Source organism: Pteronotus mesoamericanus, unplaced genomic scaffold (assembly GCF_021234165.1).
Source record: "Pteronotus mesoamericanus isolate MK-2021 breed Mesoamerican mustached bat unplaced genomic scaffold, CSHL_Meso_final contig_163, whole genome shotgun sequence".
Lineage (NCBI taxonomy): Eukaryota > Metazoa > Chordata > Mammalia > Chiroptera > Mormoopidae > Pteronotus > Pteronotus mesoamericanus.
The window spans coordinates 11,338,387-11,354,942 of record NW_026555064.1 but is presented as its reverse complement, the minus strand read 5'-3'; the positions used below and the strand labels follow the sequence as shown (position 1 = coordinate 11,354,942).

Below are 16,556 nucleotides of genomic sequence, written 5' to 3'. Positions count from 1 at the left end.
GTCATATATGCCGCATTTTCCCTTTCTCTGAACCTACCACGCGTATGGGGCTCCCATGCCTACGTATGTAATTAAATTTGCTTATTTTCTCCTGTTAATCAACCTCATATAGATTTAGTTATTAGACCAGCTGAAAGAGCTTCGAGGGTAGAGGAAAACAGACACATTGCAAGGGTACCTTTTTTTCCCCCCCGGAAGCAACTTAATACAAAATGTTCTGAGAAAGTTTTTTTTTTTAATTTAAAAAAAACGGTAAAGCAGTTATTATTTGATTATTCCATATTCTTTATACTTCAAAGGCATCGAAACTATTTAATCTACTGGGAATATTGTAGATTCTTCTCATTTTCCTTACAAGTCCCAGATTCATGCCTTCGCCGTTGTGTTTTTCCTGTTTGCCGAGCCAGCTGAATGGTCCCCTCCTTATCCTTCAAACCTTAACCCCGCATTATCTTTTCATGAAGGATATGCTTCATGCAAAGCTTTTGAACACATATATAGGAACAGGACTGATTTATGGACAGTACTTTAGCTTTACTTTAATTTTTCTTTTATTTTCATCGACAGTAATATTTTCTGGAGAGTACAATCAAGATAGTGTATTCATAGAAATAACATTAATAGAAGCTTGGTCATAAATGAGAACAGTCAGAATAACGACCTCCTTACCAAAGCATTCCACACAGAGAGATAACAGCACAATAAATAAAGAATTTGACATTTGTCACACAACAAATAAAACAGAACTGCAATAGCAAAAACGTAATTTTATAAATGTTCTTATACTAAATATAAAAGCAAAAATATGAGATCATGCACTGGAGACAAAAGCTAAAAGTGAATACTTATAGCAAAAAAAAAATATTGCAAAGATAAAAATGTTCAAGTATTGTGTGAGGAGAGGGAAGATTCAAACAGAACAGTTTCAGCATAAATCGATTATATTTACTACCCCGGGAGGGATACTGACATAATTGTCTTTGTCCATTAATACTTCATGCTGTTAGAATGCATACTGTTATCCATTTAAAGGACGGATTCCATTTCCTGGGGGCGCATCTCCTGTTACAAGGGTGGAATGAAATTCTTTGTTTACCTTGATTATAAATAGACAATACTTTAGGAGAAACATTCTCAAGAACAGGCCAGGGCGAGCCCCTGGAACGGCAGGGGCCTGGGAGTTGGGAAAAAAATGACTCGAGCCCTATTTTCACCATTGACTGTGAGAGAGAGACAGCCCAGCTTGGACGTAGAATTTCACCTCGTGTTTCAATTTTGCTGCAACAGTTGAATGATTGAACTAGCAGAGAGCAGTAAAAATAATAACAACAACCATAATAAAATAGTTTAACATTTTTATTGATGCTTAATTTAAAAAGTATTGGAGAAAAAGTTGGGTGCCTTAATAGAAGTGAGAACTCTATAATGCTTTAGTGGGGCTGATCCTACGGCATAACACTTTCTTCCCCAACGTAACTCATCTAAGCAGTGCCTTTGTATTTTCTGGTTGAATAGTATATCAGAATTGAACAGTGGCTATGTTCTACATGATTAGGAAAGACATGTTTGTCATGGGAGTAAAAAAATAAAATTTGTCTGTTAAATTACACATAAATATAAGGTACAAATGTATTTTTAAAATACAGATTAAAATAATCACACTTGCATTGTGTACATACGAAAATACAGTATTTAATATTCAATATACACAGACACATTTATGATAAATGCAACGATTTGGCAATGCCCGTTCTTTCAGGGTTTTCTCTGTCCCCCATTTCCACACATATGGAAACAAAAAACGCTTCTCAAGTCTCCTAGCTCTGGCGCACGTCTTGGAGCAGCTTGTTAATCTCGGCCACCAGCTCACTGGCGTCCATGAGTTCGTGTTTCCCATCGTTGAGGTGGTTGAGTACGTTGTCAAAGTCGTCTTCTTCGTAATTTTCGGGGATCTCCTCCATGGCCGGCAGCCACTTGGACGAGGGCTGTGCCCCGGGGTGGGCCCCCAGGGCGGGCGCGGGGCTGGCCGCGGGGTTCTGGAAGTGCGTGCTGGCCGCCCAGGCCGCCACGCCCGGCGGGTAGCCCGCGGCCTTGGCCGGCAAAGGCCCCTTCCTGCGCTCCAGGGAGTTGGACCGATCCGCCTCACTGCCCTCGGCGTAGGTGTCCAGGGACGGGGGCAGGAGGCGCTGGAACACGCTGCTCATCTCCGAGAGCAGCGAGGATGTGCTTTTGTCCCCCGCGTCCTCCTCGTTCGGGGAGTCCTTCCCAAAGGTGGAGAAACTCTTCTTCTTCTCGCCGGCATCCCCAGGCTGGGCGTCCTCGTCCAGCCCCGGGTGCGGGTGCTGCTGCTGGGGCTGCGCTGGGAACTCTTCCCCCGGGATGAACATGTTGCTGCGGTAGTCGGAGGAGGGCGAGGGCAGCGGCGGCATCCAGCACTGGTCCGAGTGTCCCAGGACCCTGCACTCCTCCGTGCAGAGCCTCATGGCTGCGCTCCGGGAGAAGAACGGGGTTCGGGGTTACACTCAGCGTGACTCAGGGGGATGGGAGAATGCATTTTGTTAATAAAAACAAAATCATAGAATGAGACAGTTTAAACTACCACCCTGATAGGAATCCATTAATGTACACATTAGATGAATCACAATTATGGCTTTGATGTGAATGTTAGTTTTATGGACCTGCTGTGTATATTTTTTTCTTGTTCACCAAATAAGGAAAGGAGGATTTAGAATTCATACTTCTCAGAAATATGATTTCTGCTACTCAAGTAACAGAAAATGGATTGGTAACTTATACATGAGAATGACTGTAAAGAGGTAAGGTGTGCCTGATAAGATATTTGCTGAACATAAATTCTAAAAATGCCAGAACCGTAAGGTGAAATCCATAACTTTATAATGCTACCAGATAATCCTTGAGTAATACCTTTGAGTAACTTTCTAATTGTGAGGTCTATCTGACCTACTTTACTTTTAATGGAAGCATTGAAAATATAATAAGCTTTCGGGCATTATACTTTTTAATCTCTCTCAAAGGTATTCTGGATTATTTATTGACTTGTTATGTAAAATAGCAATGCAGATTATCCTCAGCCACCAGGCATCTGTAGTTACTGTGTTAAGAAGTCTTCTTGTAAAGATTTGAAATTCAAATAGCTGGAAAAGTATCAGAAGATGAAGAACATGAAAAACCCATTCTTCCAGTTGTTATGATGCTTTTTTTGGAATGTGAGTGGCCACACTCATAGAAATGATAGATGATATGAGAAAAGCAGAAAACTAAACAGAAAAATCTCAAAACTTTGGAAAATACAGTAACTAAACTACACAACAACCAGGAAATGTAAAGATGTAAATTATACTCCAAAAATCATCCATCTTTTCCAGCGATAATTAGGTCTCTTTAATATCACAATTTTCATTTTACAGCAAATGAGAGAATGCATAAAATGGAAAGTAATTATATTTTAATGAAAAGTGGATTGATATCAGCCATACCTACATATTTAGAGTTGTTCTTTAGATCTGGCTACTTGAGAGATATTTCTCTACCCAAAGCAATTTATAGATTCAATGCAATCCCTATTAAAATACTAGTGATATATTTCACATATAGAGAGCAAACATTTGAAAAATTTATATGGGGCGATAAATGACCCAGGACAGCGGCAGCAATTTTGAGAAAGAATAACAAAGGAGGAGGGATCATAATACCTGACATCAAACTATATTACAAGGCCACTGTAATCAAAACAGTCTGGTACTGGTGTAAGAATAGATGCATAGTTAATGGAACAGAATAGAGACCCCAGAAATAAACCTATATATCTACAGTTAATTAATATTTGACAAAGGAAGCAGAAGCATAAAATGGAATAAAAATAGCCTCTTCAACAAATGGTGTTGGGAGATCTGGACAGCTATATGCAAAAAAAACCCCAAAAATCTCAACCACCAACTTACACCATATACAAAAAAAAAAACTCAAGATGGATAAAAGACTTAAATATAAGCTGTGACACCATAAAAGTTGTAGAGAAGAACGCAGGTAGGAATCTCTCAGATATTCCATACAGCAATATTTTCATCAATATGTTCCCTAGAGCAAGGGACATAAAGGAAAGAATAAACAAATGGGACTTAATTAAAATAAGAAGCTTCTGCATGGCTAAAGAAAACATCAGCAAAATGAAAAGGGAACCAACCGTATGGTAAAATATATTTGCCAATGATACCTTGGACAAGGGTATGACCTCCAAAATACAAAAAGAACTCACACGACTCCACTACTGGAAGACAAACAACCCAATTAAAAATGGACAAAGGACCTGAATAGACACTTCTCCAAGGACAAACACAGGGCCCAGGGACATATGAAAAGATGTCCAGCATCGCTAGCCATCAGAGAAATGCAAATTAAAACCACAATGAGATACCACTTCACACCAGTCAGAATGGCCATCATAAACAAATCAACAAACAATAAGTGCTGGTGAGGTTGTGGAGAAAAAGGAACCCTAGACCACTGTCAGGAGGAATGCAGACTGATGCAGCCACTGTGGAAAACAGTACGGAATTTCCTCAAAACACTAAAAATGGAACTGCCTTTTGACCCAGCAATTCCACTGCAGGGATTATACCCTAAGAATCCCAAAACACCAATTCAAAAGAACCTATGCACCCCAATGTTCTTAGCAGCACAATTTTCAATAGCCACATATGGGAAGCAACCTAAGTGCCCAACAGTACGTGAGTGGATCAAAAACTATGGTACATTTACACAATGGAATACTACGCAGCAGAAAGAAAGAGCTACTACCCTTTACAACAGCATGGGTGGAACTGAAAAGCATTATGCTAAGTAAAATAAGCCAGATGGTGAAAGATAAATACCATATGATCACACCTATAAGTGGAGCCTGATCAACAGAGCAAACAAGCAAGGAAAATGTAACCAGAGACACCGATATAAAGAACTGACAGTAACTAGAAGGGAGGGGGGAGGGTGATAATGGGGGAAAGAAGGGGAAGGGTCGGCAAGGACCACGTATAAAGGACAAAGACAATGGGGTGGGGGGAAGGTTTGAGGGTGGGAGGTGGGGGTGGGTGGGGCGGGGTAGAGTGGTGGCAGGAAAATGGAGACAACTGTACTTGAACGACAATAAAAAAATGCAAGGAAATTAAATTAAAAAATAAATGCAAAGAAAAGAAAGGCTTCTCTTTCTATGAAATTATTGCTAAAAGGGATGAGTCTAGAACATGCCAAATCCTTTGTCAGAGGAAGCAAGCTGTCTATTGTGTTAACTGCTGTATCCTTAGCACTAGGTAAAATGTCTGCAGAGAATGAGCATTCACTACATATTTTCTAATCGTCATGGAAATACAACTCAAAACCACAGTGAGATATCATCTCAAATCTGTCTGGATGGCTGTTATAAAAAAACAAAAAATAACAAAGGTTGGTAAGGATGAGGAGAAATTGAAGCCTCACACACTGTCTTGGAAATGCAAAAAAGGTGAAACCACTATGGAAAACAGTATGAAGTTTCCTCAAAAAATTAAAAAATAGAACTGCCATATGATCCAGCCATCCTACTTCTGGACATTTATCCAGAAGAATGAGAGCAAGTGTCGTGAATGGGTGAAAAAAATAGTGATTCTAGAAAAGCTAAAAATACAAAGTAGAGAAAAATACAGAGATAGCATGAATGCTGATTCCATAGGACCCACTGTGGGGTGGGAGAAAGAGGCGAACACTGAGAACCCTTGTGTCAGTTTGCTCTGAAGAAAGGTAAAGTTGGAATGAGGAAGGATGGTTTAAGAGTAATAGTATGTTTAGATGTGCTGACTTCATGCATTACTACAACTTGGAAATACCAACTACTGTGCCTCGGTTGGTGTGGACGAAGCCAAAAGAAGTTGAAAGTAACAGAATTACTTTCATAGCAAGAGGTGTTCTAAGCAGTGAAGTAACTATCAAAGTGGCACTTAAAGAATTTTTTTCTTAATTCCCCAAGTCTCTGGAAACGGAAATGGAAAGGAGACCCATCTCTGCTGCCTCACTCACATCCTGTTACGAGGAAGCGTAACAGGCTTGATGGAGCCTTTCATTTATTTTCTGACCTTTAACTCTGTAGGAAAGACTTAATTGTTTGATTGACTTTTTTATTCTAAAGTTTAATGAAAAGAGGGAGAAAAAGGAGGAAAAAATTACATATGCTTCTAAGAATCCTGAGCATGACCAAACTTCTAGAGCCCCAAATATAATGAACATGTAACACAAAATACAATCTGGGTGATTAAAATGATAAATCCTGTTCAAAAGTAATTTTGGTCATAGGGACGTGTTAAATAGAGGATGCTATTTTACAATTTCACAAAATAAATTAATGGGACTTCAATTCTAAAATAATAAATTAACACAAAAATTTAAAAATTCAGAAAATAAGAAAAATTGACAAGGAAACACTCATGGAGAGAGGGATGGCAAAAAATAATGCAAGCGGAAGGGCAGGGGTGCAGATGAAGCTATTTCTCTGGTTCATTGCCATTTTCAGTCTTTTCCCTGGAGACTCAACTACTGGCAACATTTTCAGTGCACGCCTAATTCAGTGCCATGGAGGTTCCACACCACATCCCGTGTATAGGACTTGTTGGCAAATGGTACAAGCGGCCGATCCCTCTGTCCCTCTTGGAAAGTACTGCCAAGGGTTTCCTTTCCCTGGGGAGGGGAGGATGTGAGGGAAACAGAGATCTCTTCTTTCCCACTACATGACTATCAATTCTGTTCCTACACTCTATGAATCGTATAGGTAGGTCAGGAAGCAAGCATGAAATACTAGAAGAAAAATGTGTGCTTAACCTCTACCAAGCCAGTAGTTAATGAGTGATCAAATGCTGTGTAGGAAGAGCCTCCCAAATATGAAGTGCTCTGACAGCTCCCTGCCTTCACATGGTTCAGATCGAGTTCTGAGTGAAGGGTAGCAAATGAGGCCATAAATGCTCAGTTAGAGCACCAACTGCATGATGCTGAGAGCATGTAAGAAAAGAATAGTGAACATGGAGGCGGAAGTCGTTAAAGAGAAACCTGAAACAAAATTTGAGAGATAAATAGGATTTAGACAGACCAAATGAACAAAAGCCTTATTTTTATTGACTTTTTTGATTTTTTATTTTTGGGTAGAAAAGTGCATGAGCGAAGAATAGGTATGTTATATGAAGAGATGACCCTGTCCATTGCAGAAGGCACAAAAAAGCCACAATTAAGAATTGATAAGCTAGGAGAAGACTTCATTGGCCTTACAATGCCAAGGTATATATAGGTTTCATCAGGTATTGATGGGCAACGAGTCAGTTATTGTTTTTAAACAAAAAAATATATACATTAAAAAGGTTTGAAAAGTTGTTCAAGCTCTATGAAAGATTTAGCAAAGGGAGGAGTTACTAGAGAGAGAATATCACCAGTTCATAGGCTTACACAGTAAAACCAACCATGGAAGAGAGATCAGGGCTAGGATACGACCAGCCTTGAGAAGGAAGAGAACTCAGAATTAAGGAGGAGTGTTTGAATTAAATCACCCCTGAGGACAGTCTGATGAAAAGGGAATGAGCTCAACCAGGAAGGGGCATCGCAAGAATCAACCTCAGAAGACTTTGTGCTGTAAATCGCCCTGGTCCAGCTAATAGCCTGGAAAAATGGAGATTTTGCAGGAATATATGTAGTTCAAAGGTAAATGAGTAAGGGGGAAACTATGTTGACAAACATGAGCTAACAGACAGAAATGTATGCTGACTTTCCTGCTCCGAATGCAGGCTATCTCTGTGGGAATTAATAGAACAAATGACCACAAATGACCCTGTTGGCAGGCAATGCAACATAATATAATCTATATTTGATCACAGTTTAATGCAGAAAAACAGTAAGAATAAGACACGTAAGTCCTAAAAATACACATGCTTTCAAAAAATGCACTGCTTTCTGTTAATGGCATTCAAATATGGACTAATTTTTTTTCTGCTTGGGGTATTTCCTGGGAATATAAGTTTACAAAGCATGACTTTTATACCCTAATGTGCTGGCAGAAGCTGCCAGGGTGAAGAATTAACGAGAAAACTGGTGAAGTATCATCAGAATGATAGTCATAATTAAAGGATGGCTATATCTGCATAGGTACTCACCATGCACATTTCTTCCTATACTAGCCAAAGATGAATAAAGCTTAAAACATTTAGTGGGTCATTGTTGATATCCCAGTACTCCCTGCCTGCAAAAACCCTTTCTTCCGCACTCCACAGGGAGGCAGGTAACAGGTCAGGCAGAAATGTACCTGCTGTAACGCAACCAGTGGTCATCTAACACCGTCCACCAACAAGGAGCTCTCCCACCGCACACCTGGATTAAGTGTGGCTGGGTTAAACACGGACTCGTTTCTTGAAGGCTGTCTATATATTAAGTGGTATTATGAATGATAATATAAAGTGAGCCTCTAACATTAAAAAGCAATGTAACTTGGAAGAGGTCTAAAGTCACTTACTGAACAAGACTCACTAATATCTAGACTTTATATCTAACCATTGTTTCCCCACTGTCTTTATTCTTTAACATTTATTTTAATTTTTGAACTCAAGCATTAGAGAGCCCTGCTGCCATGAACATACCTAGTGCTGATAACTTTGAAAATCCAGGAAAGAGCAAGAGAAGCCTTCATCTTTTCTTAAGAAGGAGACCATGTTTCTTAAGACCATGATTAGCTATTAAAGTTCAGAATTTAAAAGGATTTTAGGCAATATTTAAGCCCACAAATTGCAAGACAATGTAAGAAGGGGCAGTTATTCTCTTTTTATGCTGCTAAATTAAAACTTCAATGAATAGACTTCATACAATTAAAAGGCACATAATGAAATATTGACATTATGCCTATGAAGTGACTTTTCTGTTTTACAAAATAATGCAATTTGGGAAATCAGGTTACTCAAAATTAGGGACCAGAATTCAAAATTAGAGTTCTTTCAGTGTAACAGAATAATAGAAATTTGGCCATTTCATTCATATGTGTGTATACACATATACATATATGTGTATACACACACATATACCCATTTCATGGGCAAAAAAATAAATAAAACTGATTCTCTTTCAGCAAGTTGTCTGAAGCCATATATATCCCACAGATTTTCAGAGCTTTCTCTTGAAATTGGTAGAGGAAATCTCTGAATTTAAAAACAAAACAAAACAAAGCACACAGATGCCGGGGAAGACTGCGGGCGCCCAGACCCTTGTGTGCATTCCAGCCCTTCGTGTAACTGTGCATCCTTCCCGTGCACTCATCCTGCTGGACACGCAATATCTAGGGCTGTGAAAACCATTAAATAAGCAGCATTTAACAGTTTCATGGAGGGGAAGAAGACTTTAAAACAATGACTGCCTCTTAACATTTTTTTTTAAAAATGCAACCACCTGTTCCTTCAGATCGTTACTCTTGGTAGAAGAGTATTTAAGAGTTTGGGGAGTGGCTCCGCTCTCACCTCTCCCGTGAACAAATTGCCTAATTTTGGACATGTTTTTAAAACTTTAGACGCTTCAGTTTCTGTCTCTCTCACCATCGCCCCTCCCGCAGCCCACGCCTAATCCCTCCGTCCAGCACGGAGAGAAGGCCTGCAAGTGCAGAACGCCTCGCGGGCCTGGCCTGAGCGCTGGAACGTCGCTGGCTCCCAGTCCTGTGACGGCGACGACTGATGTCAATCCCGCCGCAGCTCCCGCCCCGCCACTACTACCACTATGAGAGCAGAGCTTGTTTACTGATTTTTCCCAAATTTCTGTGGCCCGCCGAAGCTCCCTGATGTCTAGTTCCAAAACCCTCTCACTGATCCGTATTTAGAAAACAGATGTTTGATGAACTCAGACGGGTAACATAGTCTTCTTCCGCCTTTCATTTACCGAACAGCAGTCGCTAGATCAACACCGAGTGGAATTTAGAAACATAAGTAGCCAAAGGAATGTGTATGTGTTCCTGAGACTTGATTTAATATTACAGTCTTTAGCCACAGCGTTGCTTCGATGATGCAGGTCAGTACGTAGCCAGTTGGTTCAGGGAGTTTCTCCCTCACAATTAGAGAGGAGGGATTCTAAGGAAAAAGTGCCTCATAACTTACTAGGGTCCCCTCCATCCAGCTACATACTTATAAATTCCTCCCTTGGGCTCTGTTTCTCTTCTACTCTAGTGGAGACATAAAATGAAAGGTGGCGAAAATGTTCTATGCATACCACCTACAGAGATGTATTCTCTCTCCTATTTTTAGTGATTAAAGCATACCATTTCCTAGAATATTTTCATCTCTGCTTCTGTGAGTTGGTCTCCATCACAGGAAATGTGTCCTCCAAATTACAGTCCAGCTCACCACCACGCACCAAAACAGGCTGTCTGAGTGAAAACAGCCACCCAGTAATTACGTGAAGAGTTGCTCAAGAGGGTCCTGTGGCCGTACTGGACGGCGTAGGGAGAGGAGGAGAGCAACGTGGTTTTCTCCCCTCCTCTGCCCGCTCCTTTCTTCTTGGCTGGTTAAGCTCTCATGCTTACTCCTCTCCAACTGCGCAGTATGAATTGTAAGAAAACAACTTTAAAGTGTTTCAGTCTATGTTCATTGCTAATACGTGCAAATGACAGAGACTTAGTACAAAGGACAAAGAGGATATAAGCATGGGGCAAACTGTTCACTTCACCGGCATAGCAGATCTGAAAAATAAGGATTCATCTATCACTCCCCTCTTACCTGCCGGGATTCTTCCATCTGTCAGAAACAGGTCGCTGAATCCTTCGCCCAGCAGCCTGTCTATTGGAGAATCTCGCCCTAAATCATAATCACTGTCCCCTGCTTCACTGTCACCACGGCCACTGTCTTTCAAGCTAAATTTGTCCATGTCTTGAAGGGCATATCTAGAAAGATAAATCAGGGAATGCATGGAGAGTTTTTATTCTTTAGCATCCATGTTATTTGAGACTTAATAGGCAACACAAGGGTAATTCATACCTATAGCTCCTAGAATATTTGTTTCCTCGAAAACTTGGCCTTGGCTGATATTGCCCCTGGTGAAGCATTGAAAGGAGCTGGGAGACCTGCTGGAAACCAAACAGACAGAACTGATTCCTGGAAACAAACCCCCAACACTCGCAAGCTTGCAGCAAGAAAAAACAATCAACGTGCTCTCTGTCTTTTAAAGATTTCCATGTGCTGAGCTGTGGCAGACTCTGCAGCTAGCCACCAATTGTAACTGAGTATGTGCCAGAGAAATTGGAATGATCTTATACAACTGATTTTTCTTTTTCTTTTTGAAAGGGGACTCTGGTATAAATAGCAGGCTGATTTCCTTTATTTTATAGTTCAGATTAAAGTGATCAATTATAAAAAATACTTAGAAAATACTCTAAAATACAACGTTCTAACACATGCAGCAAAAAGAATGTCAGAAAATTTTCCAAAGCTGAACAAATAATATGCACTGAGATAGGATTCTGAAGGTCTCAGGGTTTTGTGTGTTTGTTTGGGCTTTTTTTTTTTTATTATTATTTTTAAAGTACAGACCACACCTATGACAAAATGAAAACCCCTTTATATTTGGCTTCCAGTATTTTAATCTTGGAAGTATGAGGATTCCAATCAGATAGTCCTTTGTGAGCTTCACATTTATTTTTCAATATTCTACATAATACATGCATGCAGATTCTTTAAGGAAAAATTAAAACAGTATGCTCAGGTCTGTAAGCTTGCTACATATACATAATGCAACTTGCACCCTACTTAATTTGCATATTGTTAGTACTGTTGCCTCTTAATGGAAACATTTCAGAACTAACCCTTAACCCAACTTCTGAACAGCTAGCTACTTTGTCAGTGAAATGGTGCAGTGGATGATCTTACCTCAACCGCAGGAGTGGCATGGGTGAGTTCTAATGAGAAATTTTCTGGCACGTGGTTCGATGAGATTGTCACCAAACTGTTGAGGGACTGGTGACTGTTGTGACTCTGCCGGCTGCCCATCTGCCCTCTTTCTAAGGTGGGAGATGAAGATGGAGACGACCTGTGATGAGATCTGATGGGTAGAGTGCCATTGATGGTAGGCACCAACGTAATGTCCCCTTTGTGGATCTGCCTGGATGGCCTTTTGGGGTGGTGCTGGTAAGTTGATTCTGCCACCCTGCAGTTGTAGGATCTTGTGTCTTTCTTTTCTCGGTTACACCTGGTTGCAAACAGCACCATAATAACCAGCAACACTGCACAAATTGCTCCTAAGGAAATAATTATAATCATGGAGACATCCAAAGATTCTTGGCTCACTGGGGTCATTGCTGTACTTGTCACTGACTCTGTGTAGTCAAAGACCACACACTTCAGAAGGACTTTGGTATGCAGCTGAGGATTGCCTTTGTCCTGGATGATAACTGCGAGCTCCCACTCTGCGTGGGGAACAGATTCCATGCTCACATTGGTATGGATGTCACATGATCGTGGGTCAATTATAAAGATATTATCCTCATTTCCTGCTACTATGGAGCAGCTGAGTTCAGCATTCACACCAGAGTCTCTGTCAATTGCCCTTACTCTTGTGACGTGAAAGCCACTTTCAGCCCCTTTGGGGATGGAGATTTCTGCAGTATTATTGCGCAGCGCAGGCCCTATGACCACGGGGACATTGTCATTTTCATCAATGATGGTGAGCACAACGGTGGTGTTGCTCACAAGTTGCTTTGGACTTCCTCCATCTCTTGCTTCAACCACAAAAGTTATCTGACTGACTTCTTCATGATCAAAAATTCTGAGGGCATAGATGTGTCCATTCGATGGGTCAATGGTAACATATGTAGTTATGGAACTTCCCAGGATAAAACTCTCCAAAATAGTGTATGTAACTTGCCCATTTTCTCCATCATCAGGGTCTGTGGCAGTAACAGCGGTGATAAATGCCCCCGGCGAGTTATTCTCGGAGATTGCTAATTCATACCGACTTCTCTGGAAGTAGGGAGGATTGTCATTTATATCACTGATTTGAACAGTGAAATGCTTTACTGTGGAGAGACTGGGTGTCCCCTTGTCCTCAGCAATCACAGTCAAACTGTATTCAGATCTTTTTTCTCTATCCAGTGTGGCATTCGTCAAGATTAAATAGTTGTTTTCATAACTCTGCTGAAGTTTAAAGTGACCATGTCCATGAAGCTTACAAACTATTTCTCCATTCAGCCCAGAGTCCTTGTCCTGAACCCTGACCAAAGCAACAAATGAATCAACAGGATCCCCTTCAAAAATATAAGATATTTCTTCTTTCCCAGGGGACATGAGGTTTATGTTAATTTCAGGTTTATTGTCATTAACATCCACAACCTTAATTATAATCTTGCAATGAGCCGGGATTGAGTTCGGACCCAAATCTTGAGCCTGAACATCAATCTCATAGGATTTGGTGATTTCATAATCCACTTGCTTGAAAAGAGTCAAATGTCCTCTTTCTGAATCAATTTTAAAAGTCTCTATAATTTTGGGAGACACATGACTGCTGAAGGAATATACAATTTTCCCATTGGCGCCCTCATCTGGATCCGTGGCATTCAGATCTAGGAGCAAAGTGCCAACGGGGGAGTTTTCTAAGAGTTGAATTATGTAAGACTGCTGCTCAAAAGCCGGGCTGTTGTCATTGGAGTCGGAAATGCTGATTTTCAGTATGGATGAGCCAGACCTCTGAGGCACCCCCATGTCTGAAGCAGTGAGCTGAAGCTCGTAGCTCGACTTCAGCTCCCTATCCAGCTCTCTGACCACTATGAGTTCTGCATACTTGGCTCCATCAGTCCTGGTCCGAACCTCAATATTAAAAAAATCATTGGCAGAGAGAGAGTACGTGTGGAGGGAATTCTCCCCAACATCTGGATCAAATGCACTGTCCAGGGGGATGCGAGTCCCAACGGCCGCACTCTCTGAGATCTCGATAGGAATGAGAGATCGTGAAAACTGAGGAGCATTGTCATTAATATCCAGCACTTCAACTTCAATATGGAAAAGCTGCAGATGCTCAGTGGGCAGAGTGATCACATCAAACTCTATGGAACAGTTCAAGTTTTTCTGGCACAGCTGTTCCCGGTCAATTTTCGCCCCAATGCTGATTTCCCCGTTATCCTCATTCACTACGAGCAGAGGAGAATTTCCCCTCTGCATGGCTCGAAAACGCACAGTAGAAGGATAAGGTAGCTTCACTAAAACATCAGCCACATCCTCTGATAGTCGTGCAATTACCGATCCAACCCTCTGCTCCTCATAAATCCTGTATTTCAAATTCTTGCCCCACACATCGGAGTTGAAAGACACCATCAGGAGTGCAAAAACAAATCTAAAGTGCATTTTAGCATTCGTTTGGTACATCGGTCGGTTTATGAGGTTCCTCTCGCAAAGCAACTTAAAACAGCAAAGCAATTCCCCCAACTTCCTTTGGCAACTTAAAGCTAAGCTACATTTGGTACTTGAAACTTGAAAGCGCCTCTTAATAACACAGCAGCAATTAACCGCTCGCAAACTTTTGTTGCATACACACCGTGTCACGACTTCCAGATATCCCCGGCATGGAGTCCCCCAACCCTCGCCTCTGCCTGGCCGGCTGGCCGCGGTGCAGGCAGAATCGGCGCGTCACCTCCGCGGCGCCCCGCGCCAGCCGTCGGAATCCATGCAGGGCAGGGTGCCGGCGGCGGGGTCTGCGGCGGCTCCTCCGCGGGCGGTTCGCGCTCCCTTTCTCGGCTCGGCTGCAGACTAAACACCCGTGATTGCTGACTCCAGCCTAAAATCTGTACAACTTCACTTCAACTCAGACAAAGCGCTCTGGCCCGGCGTGTGTTGAACGGCTTCCAGCCAATCAGCGCGCTTCCAAATCAAAAGCTGATGGAGTCCCCGGAGCGAGGGCGGGCGGCGGAGGAGGGCAGGAGAGGGAGGGGGCCCGGAGGAGGAAGGCGGGGGCCGGGGGGCGCGGGAGGGAGCGGAGGGTGGGAAGCGGCCCTGGACCGCGCCTCCCCTTCCCCCTCCCCGCCCCCCGGCCCCCCCACCCCAGCCCTTGCATTCACTTTCTCCGAGCGTGCCACGACAAAGGGGAGACAAATTACAGAAGAAAAAACTTTAAATCAACTTCTGGTCGCCTGTATTTATATGGCATTTTAAATTGTTCTGGTTTTCTTAATTGCCCTTTCTACTTCCACAAACATGTAATCATCTTGTTTTTCATGGTCTTTAAGTGCTGGTTTAACTTAAAATATTCTAAGTGCATGTTGTTGGTGGAGGGATTTAATAAAATTTGAAAACTTGCTTCTAATTATGCTTCTCGGCCTGCCTCCTTCCCCTCCCCCTCTGCAAATATGGGGTCTTTCTCCTTCTCTGAGCACAAGCACATTTTCTTGGGGCTGTGTTTCAAGGGGCAGAACCAGTGAAGATGTTTCATTCTCTGTTTTTCTTTCATCTTTATTCTTTGAAGATAAGAAAAGGGTTATATTTTACTCTTGATTTCTCTTAATTAGCAAGATTTAAAGAAACACCTGAGGATTTCAAACTAATTAGCAACATACTGTACATCACTTCTTTCCTTGAGTTTGGACAAAATTGGCTATGATATTTCTTTGTCTTGTACTTAAAAAAAAAAAAATCCTGTTTATCTTGGAGAAGGGACATTTCATGCTTTAGCATGACAATTTCTACCAAAAGACTCTCTGTATCCATGGTGGGTCGTCAGAGTGAATGTTGGGGGAACATGGGCTCAATAGTTTACAAGACAAGTTGTTATAATATATGTATTATTTATGAAGACACTTTTCAGACATGTATTTTAAAAACCCAAAGCTTGTTTACATTGAAGAAGAAAATGCCTGAGCAGAAAACTGCATTTTGTGTGCATCAAAATGCTAGGAAATATCATGGGAGGCAGCGCTCTATCCAGGTCACAGGAACTGATACGGTATTCTTATTTGAAAATATGATTATTTATGATGTTCTTTCTGCTCTGCAATCCCTTTTAAGTTTATCACCGCGGCTCTATTCTCACTTTTTTTTTCATACCTCTTGCATTATTCCTCAGCTGTCTTCAGCCACTTGCATATCTGCTGTTCACATAATCTCACTGTTACTTTTTTCCATTTATTTCTCCCACTCTCTATTTTGCCCCCCAGAAACATATAAAAAAAGCAATTTTCTGATTTTTCCACTTTGCTTACTCTCAGCAGAGCTCAACTAAAGTCACTAAGAAGGTTCTTTCCAAAAAAGAAAGCAGAGGAGTCTCAGCACGACCTCTCCTTCTTTTTAGGCATTCAGAGGCATTTTATAAGCCATTGTCTTTTTTCCCCCTCCAGAAACCAGTGCTGTGTGGCAAATTGTGCAGAATAGAAATGCCTATAATGAATGTATTTAGTACTGGGTCACGCTGATGAACATTCTGCCCCATGAATAACACTGTTTTGCAAGTTTGTAGCCCTTTCAAATTGCTGATCTCCAAACCCTATAGGCAAACCAGGAAAGCTACCAGAAGCAACTGGGACTTTAGAA

The 16,556-nt window shown here is 41.5% G+C and overlaps 1 protein-coding gene across 2 annotated transcripts; it reads right to left on the bottom strand.

The window, feature by feature from the left end:
- Nucleotides 1–1,369: 1,369 nt before the first annotated feature.
- PCDH18 (protocadherin 18) lies at nt 1,370–14,802 on the bottom strand. 2 transcript variants are annotated; one of them, XM_054563192.1, is made up of 4 exons: nt 11,916–14,802; nt 11,028–11,116; nt 10,770–10,933; nt 1,370–2,485 (listed from the first exon to the last, which is right to left on the bottom strand). In XM_054563192.1, the coding sequence occupies exons 1-4, from the start codon at nt 14,400–14,402 to the stop codon at nt 1,818–1,820; spliced, it is 3,408 nt and encodes a 1,135-aa protein (XP_054419167.1). In that variant the 5' UTR covers nt 14,403–14,802; the 3' UTR covers nt 1,370–1,817. The 2 variants fall into 2 exon arrangements, with proteins under 2 accessions (XP_054419167.1, XP_054419176.1); XM_054563201.1 differs by having other exon boundaries at nt 11,028–11,113.
- Between the last annotated feature and the right edge of the window lie 1,754 nt (nt 14,803–16,556).

Excerpts from the sequence above, each read along its gene's own strand:
- PCDH18 (XM_054563192.1), bottom strand. The coding sequence starts at position 14,402 with ATGTACCAAACGAATGCTAAAATGCACTTTAGATTTGTTTTTGCACTC. Across the intron at positions 11,117-11,915 it reads ATGCCACTCCTGCGGTTGAG|CAGGTCTCCCAGCTCCTTTC; the intron begins GTAAGATCATCC and ends TTTGGTTTCCAG. Across the intron at positions 10,934-11,027 it reads AAATATTCTAGGAGCTATAG|ATATGCCCTTCAAGACATGG; the intron begins GTATGAATTACC and ends TTATCTTTCTAG.